At 42.0% G+C, this 12,050-nt stretch overlaps 1 protein-coding gene across 4 annotated transcripts in view; it reads left to right on the top strand.

Annotated features, from left to right (window-relative positions):
- Positions 1–12,050, top strand: part of CD226 (CD226 molecule) — a 61,861-nt gene that overhangs the window by 35,839 nt on the left and 13,972 nt on the right. For all 4 annotated transcript variants that reach the window (XM_079785041.1, XM_079785040.1, XM_079785039.1 and 1 more), the window contains exon 4: positions 410–757. In XM_079785041.1, the coding sequence (XP_079641167.1) occupies positions 410–757 (348 nt within the window). The remainder of the gene's footprint in view (positions 1–409; positions 758–12,050) is intronic.

Genomic DNA, 12,050 nt, shown 5'->3' with positions numbered 1-12,050 from the left:
CATCATAACTACTGGTCCTTACCCCACTCAATTGATTTGCATATTAGCCTTTTATTATATAGGATATTTGATACTCAGAGTCAGTGTGTGAATCAGCAACCCATTCAACTTCTTGATATGATCACTTGTGACATTCAACCTCTGATACAATCACTACCAAGAAAAACACCAGAGGTTTTGATGATGTTTCTTGCTATATGGTTAACCAAGTAAAAGTTAAGAGAATATGTGTGAGCACATTCTCTCAAAAGCCTTCTTCTTACAAAAATGTGGTATAAAGCTGTCTGTAATTCCTGAAACTATGTTAAATGAGATCACCAATCTTTTTGATGGCATTTTCTGAGTAGCTTCTACCCTCCCATTTAAAAATTTGAGGACCTAAGTGTAATCAATGTCTTCTTGTTTTCAGATAGTTTTGAGATAGCTGTGCCATTGAATAGCCATGTGGTCTCAGAACCTGGAGAAAACATCACATTCATGTACGAACTTCAAATGAAGGGTCCCATGCAACAAGTCACATGGGAAAAGATCCAGTCCCATCAGATCGACCTCCTAATCAGATGCAACTTGTCCCAAGGGAAAAGCTTCCCCTCAAGGTTTGGGAGAGAAATACTGAGCAACTGTAGCCAGGGGATGAGAAGGAGCTTTATCCTCATGCCCCACGTCGTGGCCTCTGACTCCGGACTTTACCGCTGTTGCTTCAAGGCCAGCACAGGAGAAAATGAAACCTTTGTGGTAAGGTTGACCGTAACTGATGGTGAGTATATGACAGAGGCCTTCTTGTGTCAAAATGAAAAAACCCAACCACTGTAGGTTGGTTTCTGTTGTCTTTTCTATAACTCTATTGTTCAAAATATTTTTTAAAAATTTATTGATGAGAGAGAGAGAGAGAGAGAGAGAAATATGAATTTGTTGTTCCACTTATTTATGTATTCATTGGTTGATTCTTGTATGTGCCCTGACTGGGGATTGAACCCACAACCTTGGTGTATTGGGATGACGCTCTAACCAAATGAGCTACCCGGCCAGGGTCAAAATATTTTTTAATGATTGGATTTAGGTAAGTTGTCAGTTATTGAATGGTAGTCTTTAGTATTTCTTTATCTTACTAATCCATCAATCACAGATTTAATAATAATAAATCTTTCCTGTTTTCTTGATCTGTCCCATATTCCTGAAATTAAACAAAAAATTCAGGGAGTCTGAAAAAGTACATGGTCTCACCAGCCTGTAAGTTCCAGCTGTATACCTCCTATTTTTCAGTTACATTAAAACTTTTAAGGGTGGTGACTAGGTTTCATAATCCTCATATAACCTCGGCAATAACAAGAAGCTGCTGGATTAGTGTTTGCTGAGTCAGTGTTGTGTTGAGTGGAAATTTAATAAATGTTTGATAATAGAGTTGCCTCTTTGACACATTGGAGCTTTGAATCCCTCAGCTCTTTCAGATCTGGGAGCAGAAGCACACTGGCCTTGACAAGGTTGAAGCTGAACTCCAGGGCCTCTTAGCTGAGCAGGTTCCTTCCAAGGCCCGGTACTCACATTGCATTAGTAATCTGTCTCCTGGGTCCTAACGATGCCCTTACCTGTGTGAGCTTTAGGCCTCACAAAAGCCATGGAACAGTAAGAAAAAATGATTTTTTTTGCTTGCTGAAGTGCAAATACAGAGAGACCAGCCTCTTTAGAAGTCTGTGTAGAGGCCTGGGTTACAACTGAGTGTGAGAAAGGCCATCCCAGGCTTTCCTGATTCGTCCTCTGGGCACATTTTCTCACTGCAGAGGGACATGTTAGAGAAAGTAATTTATTTTTATTGGTGACAGAAATTCTACTTTTATTCTTCCTCCCTTCTTTCCTCCCTCCTTTCTTTCCTTTCTTCCTTCCAGCCAGCCATCTTTCTTTCTTCTTTGCTGTCATCTGCTTCCAGGAAGCCCATGTGCCTTGCTTGTGTGTAGACTTTGAAAGCCATGGCTTCTTAGGATTTGGCTGTTCCTTTAATCCAAAACATGATTGATGGATTAGTTTACGCTGCAACCCACTATTTCTTCCTGCCCTGGGAAGGAAGATGAAAAGGTTTTGTATACACAATGGCCTGTTTGTGCTAAGCAGGACATTTGTCAGAGGACAGCCCTCTGTCTACAGCAGGGGTGGGGAACGTCTGGCCTGTGGGCCATGTATAAGGCCGGCAAAATCATTTGGTCTGGCCCTGTCAAGGCATTAGGGGTGAGTTAATTAAATGTTTGACCAAATATAGCAGGCTAATTTTTAAGCTGATGATTTGTATGGTCTGCGAGTGATGTTATAAATATTCAAATGGCCCTTGACAGAAAAAAGGTTCCCCACCCCTCGTCTACAGAGTCACCTTGGATCACATCAAGTCGCCTTTGCTCCTCTTAATGACAGGCATGGGAGTGGGGTGGGGAGTTGTGGGATGCACATTCTTTTCAGAACTTGATGCAAAATAAGATTGATGAACCATTTGGAAGAGAAAATTAACTGAGATTCTTCACTTTAAATGTTGACTCCATTCCTTTAGACACATATGTACTAGAGGCCCGGCGCACGAAATTCATGCACGGGGGGGGGCGTGTCCCTCAGCCCAGCCCTCACCCTCTCCAATATGGGACCCCTCGAGGGATGTCCGACTGCCTGTTTAGTCGATCGGGTCTAAACGGGCAGTCGGACATCCCTCTCACAATCCAGGACTGCTGGCTCCCAACTGCTCGCCTGCCTGCCTTCCTGATTGCCCCTAACTGCTTCTGCCTATCAGCCTGATCACCCCCTAATCACTCCCATGCCAGCCTGATTGATGTCTAACTGCTCCCCTGCCAGCCTGTTTGCCCCCAACTTCCCTCCTCTGCCGGCCTGGTCACCCCTAACTGCCCTCCCCTGCAGGGTTGATTGCCTCCAACTGCCCTCCCTTGCAGGCCTGGTGCCTCCCAACTGCCCTCCCCTGCTGGCCATCTTGTGGTGGCCATCTTGTGTCCACATAGGGGCGGGATCTTTGACCAATGGGGGCAGCCATATTGTGTGTTGGAGTGGTGGTCAATCTGCATATTACTCTTTTATTAGATAGGATTTCTTACCTAAAAATAACCTTGTACTATAGAAGTGTTTTTTAAACCTGGTCACATAAAAGAAAGACTAAGCATAGTCACTAATCTCCTTTTGGGACCAAGGCAAGGAAATGGTCTATTCAGAAAAATGTCATAAAGAACCATTTTCAAACACCTATGAAATAAGACCTTGTCCATTATATGTTGAAAAAGTGATTATAAACATCTTAAATCATGGAGAAAATGGGGGTAATAGATATTTAGGAGGTATAGTTATTTAACTCTTACTAATTTAAAAAAAATCATTCTCTTGTCAAAACATGATTAAGTTTCTTGCACAAGATAATTTATTTTCTTTGTACAGAAGCTGTAAACACTGTTGAATATGAAAGCAACTGAACGTAATGGGCAGCATTGTTAGTGTCCATTTGTTTTGAAAGCCCACAGAATGGCTTTCTGAGATTCAGGGGCAGGTTGAAAGAATGTCAATGGGGCCTATTAGTTAAAGTTATCATTGACAGGAGATGACAGCTGTTGACTGTATGCTTTGGTCTAATTCTCTTTTAAAATGATAATAAGTATGTATTGAATATTAAAAATCAGATGGAAAGCAAAACTAGAGCGCATGTATTTTCTCTGGTGCGATTTGAGTGTTTCAAAGCTTGAGGCTGTTTAGTAAAAAATCAATGTAGAGCTAAAAGCAGAGAGACAGGTGTAAGATGTAGAGCAGATTTAATTTATCTCAACTGTCAAGGGAAAGGTGATTGTGACACAATTTTTAATAAACTGCTCTGCATCCTTTGTTACCTCCATCCACTTCTTTATAGCAGGACTCATATTCCACACACACACACACACAGAGAGCTCTTCCCTGACATCTGTCTGCCTGTGTTCATATTCCGACAAGTACCGTGTACTCATAGGTCACCCAAGAGATGACACAATGTCAACCTATATGTTATATAGCCAAGCCTTGATTTATTTTGAAGAGAGAGAAAGTGGCAGAAGCATGAGTTAAACCAGAATTTACTATGGATTTTCTTTGTTAAATTAAAAGAAATACGTGTCTCCTGTTCTTGGCTCTCAGGACCTGAGAAGTAGGAAATAGTTCCAGACTGACTCTTCTGGATTTGAAATTTGTCTAGACCACAGGGGCAAGGATCAGGGGAAAATGTGTGCATACAACAGTGACCCAAATTATTCTCGGCCCTTAATATTCTTTGAAATTTCATTAGTTATGAGAAAAGTGTTTTAGTTTCCACCAAAAGAATTTTTGAAGTCTTTTAATATTAGCTAAATGATGTTCAAACTACTATTGTTTTAACTGAGCTTATTGATTATGAAAAGGAGGAGGATCAAAGAAATGAAATCAGCTCTCTCAGGAAGTTTCTGGAGGAGACTATTTTGAACAAACTTCCATTGGCCACTGCTGAGCAGTATAGTTACTCAGGTCCTTCTCCAATATTCCACCAACGAGGCCACTCAGCTGAACCATCGGGTTTCAAATGAGACATTATGATCAGAGCAGAGAAAAGAGACAAAACAGGGGACAGGGAGTAACAGGAAGTAAGCATGAGAGGACGAGGAAGTTGTGTGTGGGTGACTGGCTAGGTGGGTACAAAGATTCTGAGTTACGGGTTAACATAGAAGGTGGTAGGCACAATTAAGTGATACCTTGTTGAAATTCTGGATCTTATTACGAGCAATGAAAGCCACTACCAATTCTTTTTTGTTTGTTTTTGGCCACTATCAATTCTTGACCAAAGATGGCAAAATAATATTCAAGGAAGTGTAAGTCAAATAGTTTCTGTGTATAGAATTAAAAAGTGACATTCAAGGCAGAGAAAATGAGCTAAGAGTTCAATAGCACATGAATGATGGTGCTCTCAAACTAGGCTACAAAGGAGCCCACTCAGATAGACAAATTTCAAATGACACCTCCTCCAGGCAGACAAGTTAAGAAAAGGTGCCCCTTTCTGGGCTGATGCAGACTCAAGCTTTGAACAGGTTTGCTGGTGGCCTACGGGCCTCCTACCCACCTTGGATGGGCACAGAGGGGAGAGAGAAGTTAGTCTGATAGAAATGTCAGCTGTGCTTGCCACCACCTGGACAGTCACTCACACTCTTCTATTTTCTCCTTTTCTTAACCAATCCACCAACTTTTACCACATTTACCTTCTTTCCTTTAGTGTTTCCATCAGATCTCACCACCTTCAAGATTTTCCACACTGGCCCACACTGCTCCCCACTCATTGCACCATTATGCATCTTGAATTTCTCAAACACTTACAACTTGGAAATTTATATGCTTGAGTCACTGCATCTATTTGCAGCAGTCCAGATTCTTATATTAGAAATTATTTGAGGTATCAGATTTTGGCATCTCTGCTTAAAGTTGTCAGACCTTTCCAGAATTTGTATTAATGCATGTTCTTGGCTGATTCCTTCCTTGTTAATATTTGTATGTATTCTAGTAGAGACTGTGTCCATTTTGTGTTTAAGTTTTCTAGCTAGATTAGGTCTATATTTTCTTCATCAATACTGGACATTTGCTGTTTAGTGATTACTGATCAAAGATACCTGAACTCTTAGGTTAATTGCATTGTTTGAGAAGAAATTTTCATGAACTTTGTTTGCATTTATATCTTTCAAAAACGTCTATTTCCTTTTTTAATTGTATTTTTCTTCTTTACCATATTTTCTGTAAATGGTACATAATTGCTGGTCTCTCTGGTCTAGAGAATGAGGTTTATAAAGGAAGGCGGCAGAAGTGTTCAGTAGGAAAACATGGGGCCAGAGTCAAGAGAGCCTTCCCATGGATTGCTTCCATGAGGTCTAGAGTTCATTAATCCAGAATGTTCTGTTCCACTCTTGGGAATTTATAATAGATGTGAACATTGTAGGCATGGGGGTTGTCTGAGCTGGTGCGCATGGGGCTGCCAGATGTGCCCATTTCCCTGGCACAGAGTGATGGACCTCGGCCTCTCATTATCTTCACATACATAGAACATAATGTGCATGATGGTTAGTTCATATGACAGAACCACAGACCAGAGTCCCAGAGCACGGCCTGCACCTCCCACCAGTTCAGACAGCCTCCAATGAAACAGATCAACCACAATTGTCCGGCCAATGTAGTGATGTTTTTAAGATTCTAGGCAACAACTGGGTATCCAGATGAAACAGACAGTTTCCATCATCACAAGCGAGCTGATTACTCAATCATGGCATATTATGTCGTTGGCTCTGCTCAAATCTGTTCTTTCAGGAGACACTGCCCTGAATATTAATTTACTCATCTCTCCTGATCTCGCAGTCATTTCTTTATGCATACTGTGTTTGTATAGATAAAGAAGATGTTGAATTGAGTAATAGAAAGTTAATGTCAGAGAGAAAGAAACGTTGAAAGAGGTCATGCTGAGTGGGCGATGCTGTTGCAGAAGGAACGTTGCTGAGTGTGTTGGTGTGTCAGGTGCCTACAGCAGATTCGCAGGGAACATCACAATAGAGTGTAAGTGGGTGGTATTAGAAAGCAGCTAATCCCGGGAAAGGATTTTCTTTAAGTGGGTCTTTATCCACAGCATCAATTTCAAACAATTTTCATGAAGTTTTCTTCTCTTCAGGAGCTTAGAGCACAGGTAGACATTCAAATTCAGATCCATGCACTGACTTTCTTCCCACTGAAAATCCATGGCCATACTTATTCCAGAGACTTGCCTAATGATTCCAGCCACAAAACAGCCATTTAGACTCTGTCGTGGGTGGATTTCTCATTTTAAAGCATCTGGAAACTGTTAACAGCTTGCGGTTGTCTCTCAGAGCCTTATTAAGAACTGAGCATAGAGGATGGTGTGAAATTTTCCCCAAGGCAAATAGGAAACAACTTACAATTTTAAAAACTTAGCTCTTCATATAAGATTAATGGTGTTCCATTCTCCATGGCAATTCTAATTTTCAGTATCACAGTTCAATTAGTCAATGACTTCCAACTTCAACGGAAGTATTTCTATCATGTACTGACCTGACTCCTGCAGAATATTCAAGGGTGACCTAGTAGATTTGCAGAGGGCTGTTTTGAAAAGAACAGGAAATGAATAGTGAACATTTATCATTTGTAGAGATATATCTTTGGACCCTAAATTGTATCATCAAGTAATTTACACTGAAATGATTCAGTGATTCTTAAAGGGCATTTATTAAACTGATAAATATTTTTGGGTAGCTTTTATAAAATAAATATTTTGCAGCCTCTTTGGCCACAATAAAGTTCATTTCCAGAATTAACTTAATATATTTTACTTTTGCTGGAACTCAATGTCACTGTGATGTTTATAGTTGTTTGAATAGAAGAGTGGCATTTTATTGGATGAGCCCGCAGGAAGAGATTCCTCCTTTCACAGATATAGGTTGACATGGTGATGGCTCTTGATCTGATTGGTGGGGTGTGAGGAACGACTTTAGCTAGGGTGAGTAGTGAGTGAAATGAGAATCCTTATCATCACAGTGATGGACATGGGCAAATGAAGAATGTATACTGCAATGAGAAGATTGCACTAACAAAGGCTGGGATATTGTCTGTCTTCAAAGAAGCTCAAGGACACAATGGTTGTGCAAACGACCCCAAATCAAGGCCACAAGGAGACACATTTGCAACATTTGCAAATATAGAAAGATAGGTTTGCAGGGTATGATTATTGTCCTGATGTTAACATGCTTGGGCTTTTTGTCTTATATAGAGAACTGAGATAAATGCTTCACTCTCTTAAGTTGTGTGCCCATACATGCATGAATTCAGATGTCTGTTACATTTGCTAGGAGGGGCAGGGAGCATATTAGTCAATTAGCTATGTGGTAAGCATTCCTCCACTCATAGGGACAAGAGAAAACAAAAATTTATTTTCCATGTTAAAGTATTCAGAATAGTTATATTCTTTCACATTTATGGGCCTTTGCAACTAAATACATACAATATTTAAATGACATGGTATGCCTACTGTATTTTGTTGCATGGGGAAAATGTTTATCCTGATTTCAGTAGAGCATTTGAAACATTTCCCATTAGAGCCTTGTGCATAAACATAACACAGACACTAATGGAGAGTCATGCCTGGTAAGACAACAGTAAGGATAACACTGTGCTAGGGAGTTATAATTAGAACCCAAATCTCCTCCCTCCCCAGAAAATAGCTCCACAAAGGTAGAAAAGAAAGAACACAATTTCATTATTGAATAAGCACTCAACCAGAATTGAGGAGTGCGTCACAGGCAATCTGCTAAGAGACTGTGAAGACAGAAAGAATCTCCCCTTTTGTAGAGCCCAGCAGCTACAACCCAGGACACCCACGTTGTCGAGGTCCTCAAGTAGAAGACTTGATGGCCCCATTTGCCACTGAGGTCATCCTAACACGAGCTTCTTAGTCTCCTCTAGGAGGTGGTTTTGCCCCTTGGAGCAAGGCTCCTGTCCTCCCGCAGAATTGGGAGAGGGGGCCTTTCTTCCTAATGATGACGTTCCAAAAGGATGGCTTTGATCTGTTACAGCAGAGAAACCAAGCAAATCAGGAAAGGCGTGTGGGGCCAAGTCAGAAGGACTGACAGATCCCCAGGAGGCAAGCAGGTGTTTTCCTTATCAGTTAGGGAAAGGTGGGACGCCCCCAAATCCCAGTTCTCGCCCACTATTCGAGGGCTAGGCTCGGGTCTGCCACACTCACTCTCACTGAGAAGGTGAGCAGTGTGCATGCAGTCTTGACATTCTGGCTTATGATGCATGAATACAGTCTCCTTTAAATAATCGGTGTTTATGAAAATTGAGGTATGTGCTCAAGAAATATAGCCAGACAGAAATATTTGGGGGGAAAAGGTGAAGTGTCTAATACGATGGAGTCAATCTTGAAAACTTTCTCGACAGGTGTACCAGGTCAAAGAATGTCCTCATCCCTGTGCCACATATGCTGACTTAGGTAACCCTTGCCATTTGCTCACCAGTCACTGTAGAGAACCTTGGCCCATAGTAGGGCGTCATGAAGGTAATGACACCAGAAAATGTAGCTAGATCGAGCAGATAAACGTTACAGCCAATCTTAGACTGTGTTTCCCAACCGATGTAAATTTTTTAAGTGTGTAAGTCATTGAGAGAGGCAAACCCACTGTAGCAAAATCTGTACATGGGGCTAGAAGCTTGCTATCCTCGTTGGCTTGCTGCAGGACAATCATTCAGACTGTCAGTGCCTATGTTTCTCAGCTAAAATCGAACAATACTTTTATTTTGAGGGCGGGTAGTTGCTATTCATGCAGAAGAAGGATTAGAGGTGGATGTCATGGTCCTTTAATTGTCTGAAAATAACTTACCTCTTAAGACCTTCTTGCTATACAACAGGGAAAGATTTCTGAAACACAAAGAGTATAAAATCGACTGGTACAAAGGAAGTTGACCTTTGGAATACTATTACCACACCAATATCCACTTGCTAAATAGTTCAGGCTCACAGGAAAGTTCAGCTGGCTTCAGGCTAGTGTTCTTTCCAGTGGTCTCCAAACATACACTTGTTTCACAAGTTTTTACCAACACGCCCTCTGCTCTTCCCCATGGAGGTGGGCATGCCTTCAGGAGCAAGATTCCTCTGTCACTCATGACTAGTTGTTCAACACGGAACTCCAACACAAAAAGAATAGAAATGAGTTATTTATTCACCCCTAACTTTGAATGTATAGATACAAAATATAAGTAGACTATTCATAATTTATGTACCAGCTGTTGCTTAAATATATAAAGCACCTCTATCTGTTTTACCTAAGCTCCATTTCCACTTCTGGGGTTGACTTAATCACCACTTTGCAATTGAAAAAAAAAAAAAAAAAGGCATTTGGGAGAACAAAGGATATTCCAGGGGGAAAGAATTAGAATTAGAAGACAGGTCTGGGCCCAAGGACATCTCTTCTCAATCTCTGTGTTTTCATCAAATCGATGTGGAAGGTGGCCCAGAAGTTGGATATTTGCATTATATGTGTAGTAAGTAAAAAATTGCAGTAGACCAGGTAATCCTGAGGCTGTCTGCTCACATATGCTTACCCTGTGGGAAGTCACACACTGCATATTCCATCTATACACAGAAATAAATCCAGTCTTTCTGCTTCTTTTTTAATGAGGTAAAAAAGTAAGAATAACTCTAACTGATACCCCCTATGACCCACCCAGGCTGCCTAGAGGGTTAGGCTCTGTGAGTTTTTCCCAGCATGCTTTTCAGTTCAGATATTTAGGTCCTGAGTGACTTCACTCACTAATCTGACCCCACTGTTTCTTTACTCACGAACCCATCCCAAACTCTAATTCAGGAGAAGCAATAACTTTACTGCCCATTGCTGTCCACCTGGCCCTGAGGGAAGACCTGGCAGCATTCCTATCATGGGCCTTGCTAATGGTTTATGACTCAGCCATAAATACTTGTCATTGGAAGGTTGCAGCCCTGGAGTGAATTGTTCATTTATACCAGTGATATCTCACTGACAATTTGTTTTAACTGTATTTACCCTCTTCGATGGGAGGGAAAAATACTGGCCGTATGGTTCACGACACTTTTGGCCTCGTATGAATCAACACACCATTGGGAAGAAAGTGGGGGAAAAACATCAGCAAAATAGTGGCTACTGAGAATAGACAAGCATTCTTCTTTCTTTAAGAGGGAGGCTTTCAGGCCGATGTTTCTCAACCAAAGATCTATTAGCGGAAGTTAGGAAATAGTGAATATTAGGACTGTCAATTAACTCCCTAAAGCATCCAGTGCTGTTTGCTTTTCTTTTGTACGTTTGTGTTTTTAGCCATACTGTGCCCAGCGAGCTGCGTGGTTGCACCACGAGGTTCTACGTCCTGATGGCTCACATGAAGGCAGAGGAAGGGCCGGAAATGGGGGAAGGCAGGACTGGCTGGAGGCTGGGATGCTCGCAATGGCCCAGTCTCTTGCAGTGTTACTGAATCCTACCTGCCCCCCCCACGCTGTTCCTCTTATTTCTTATGGAAAATACTTGTTCCATGGGTGTTTTGAAATCAGCCAGGACCTTTCAAAACAATGTGAGCTCCTTCAATAAGGAAGTAGCTGTTTGGTCTCCTGCTCCTTTCACAGAGCGCCTAAACCCTTGCCATTTTCTGTGGAATGGGGGATGGGGGCTGTGAGGAGCCTCTTTTGCTATAACATTTGGTCTTAGTCCCTAGTTCCTGACACAAAGGCTTCGGAGACCCTTGGTCTCCAGAGAGTAGTGACTTTTTTATGTTAATGAAGGACTGGTGGCTGAAGGCCCCTAGGTAGCTGCAGGACAGGGCTGGTTGCCTGAGGAGGGACCCTCCGATTAGAGGTTTGGAACTTTGAGCCCAATTCCCTGAGGGGAGAGGGGCGGGGGATGAACTAATCACCAATGGCAAATGGTTTAATCAATTGTGACTGTTCTGATTAGAGAAAGCACATTCTAACCCGGCTGAGTTGTATGCCCTGGGACATGGGAGCTATCATCAGAATGCAGTCCATCCTCCTTTTCCGAGAACAACCTTGTGGCTGAAGCAGTCTAGACCTGGAGGCACCCACCCTTTGCAACTCAGCCCCTATTATCTGCAATCTGGTCCCAGAGGTGCCCAGAGGCACCCGCCCTCTGTGACCTCCTCAGCCTGCCTTGCCTCTAACCTGTAACCATCATTCTTTGCCTACTTCCCCTTGCCTGTAATTCTTAATTTCATGTAATTGTTGTCCTTCTACCCAATATAAGCAGCTGCCTTATGGTGAGGGAGGGGGGTAGAGCAGATTTTTTGTGGAAGACCTACCGGCATTATTGGAATAAAGGCTCATATATCTCTCTGCTTAATTGACTCAAGTGGTGACAGGCAGCCCAGACCCATGGGTTGTCCAGTTACAGTGCCAGTTGGGGTACTGGAAATATCAGGGGAACACCATGTAAAATATATGATTGTCTAACCACCAAGTTATACACCTGAAACCAACACAAAATAAAACTGAA

Source organism: Cnephaeus nilssonii (assembly GCF_951640355.1).
Source record: "Cnephaeus nilssonii genome assembly, chromosome: 11".
Lineage (NCBI taxonomy): Eukaryota > Metazoa > Chordata > Mammalia > Chiroptera > Vespertilionidae > Cnephaeus > Cnephaeus nilssonii.
This window is presented reverse-complemented; position numbering and strand designations above follow the sequence as displayed.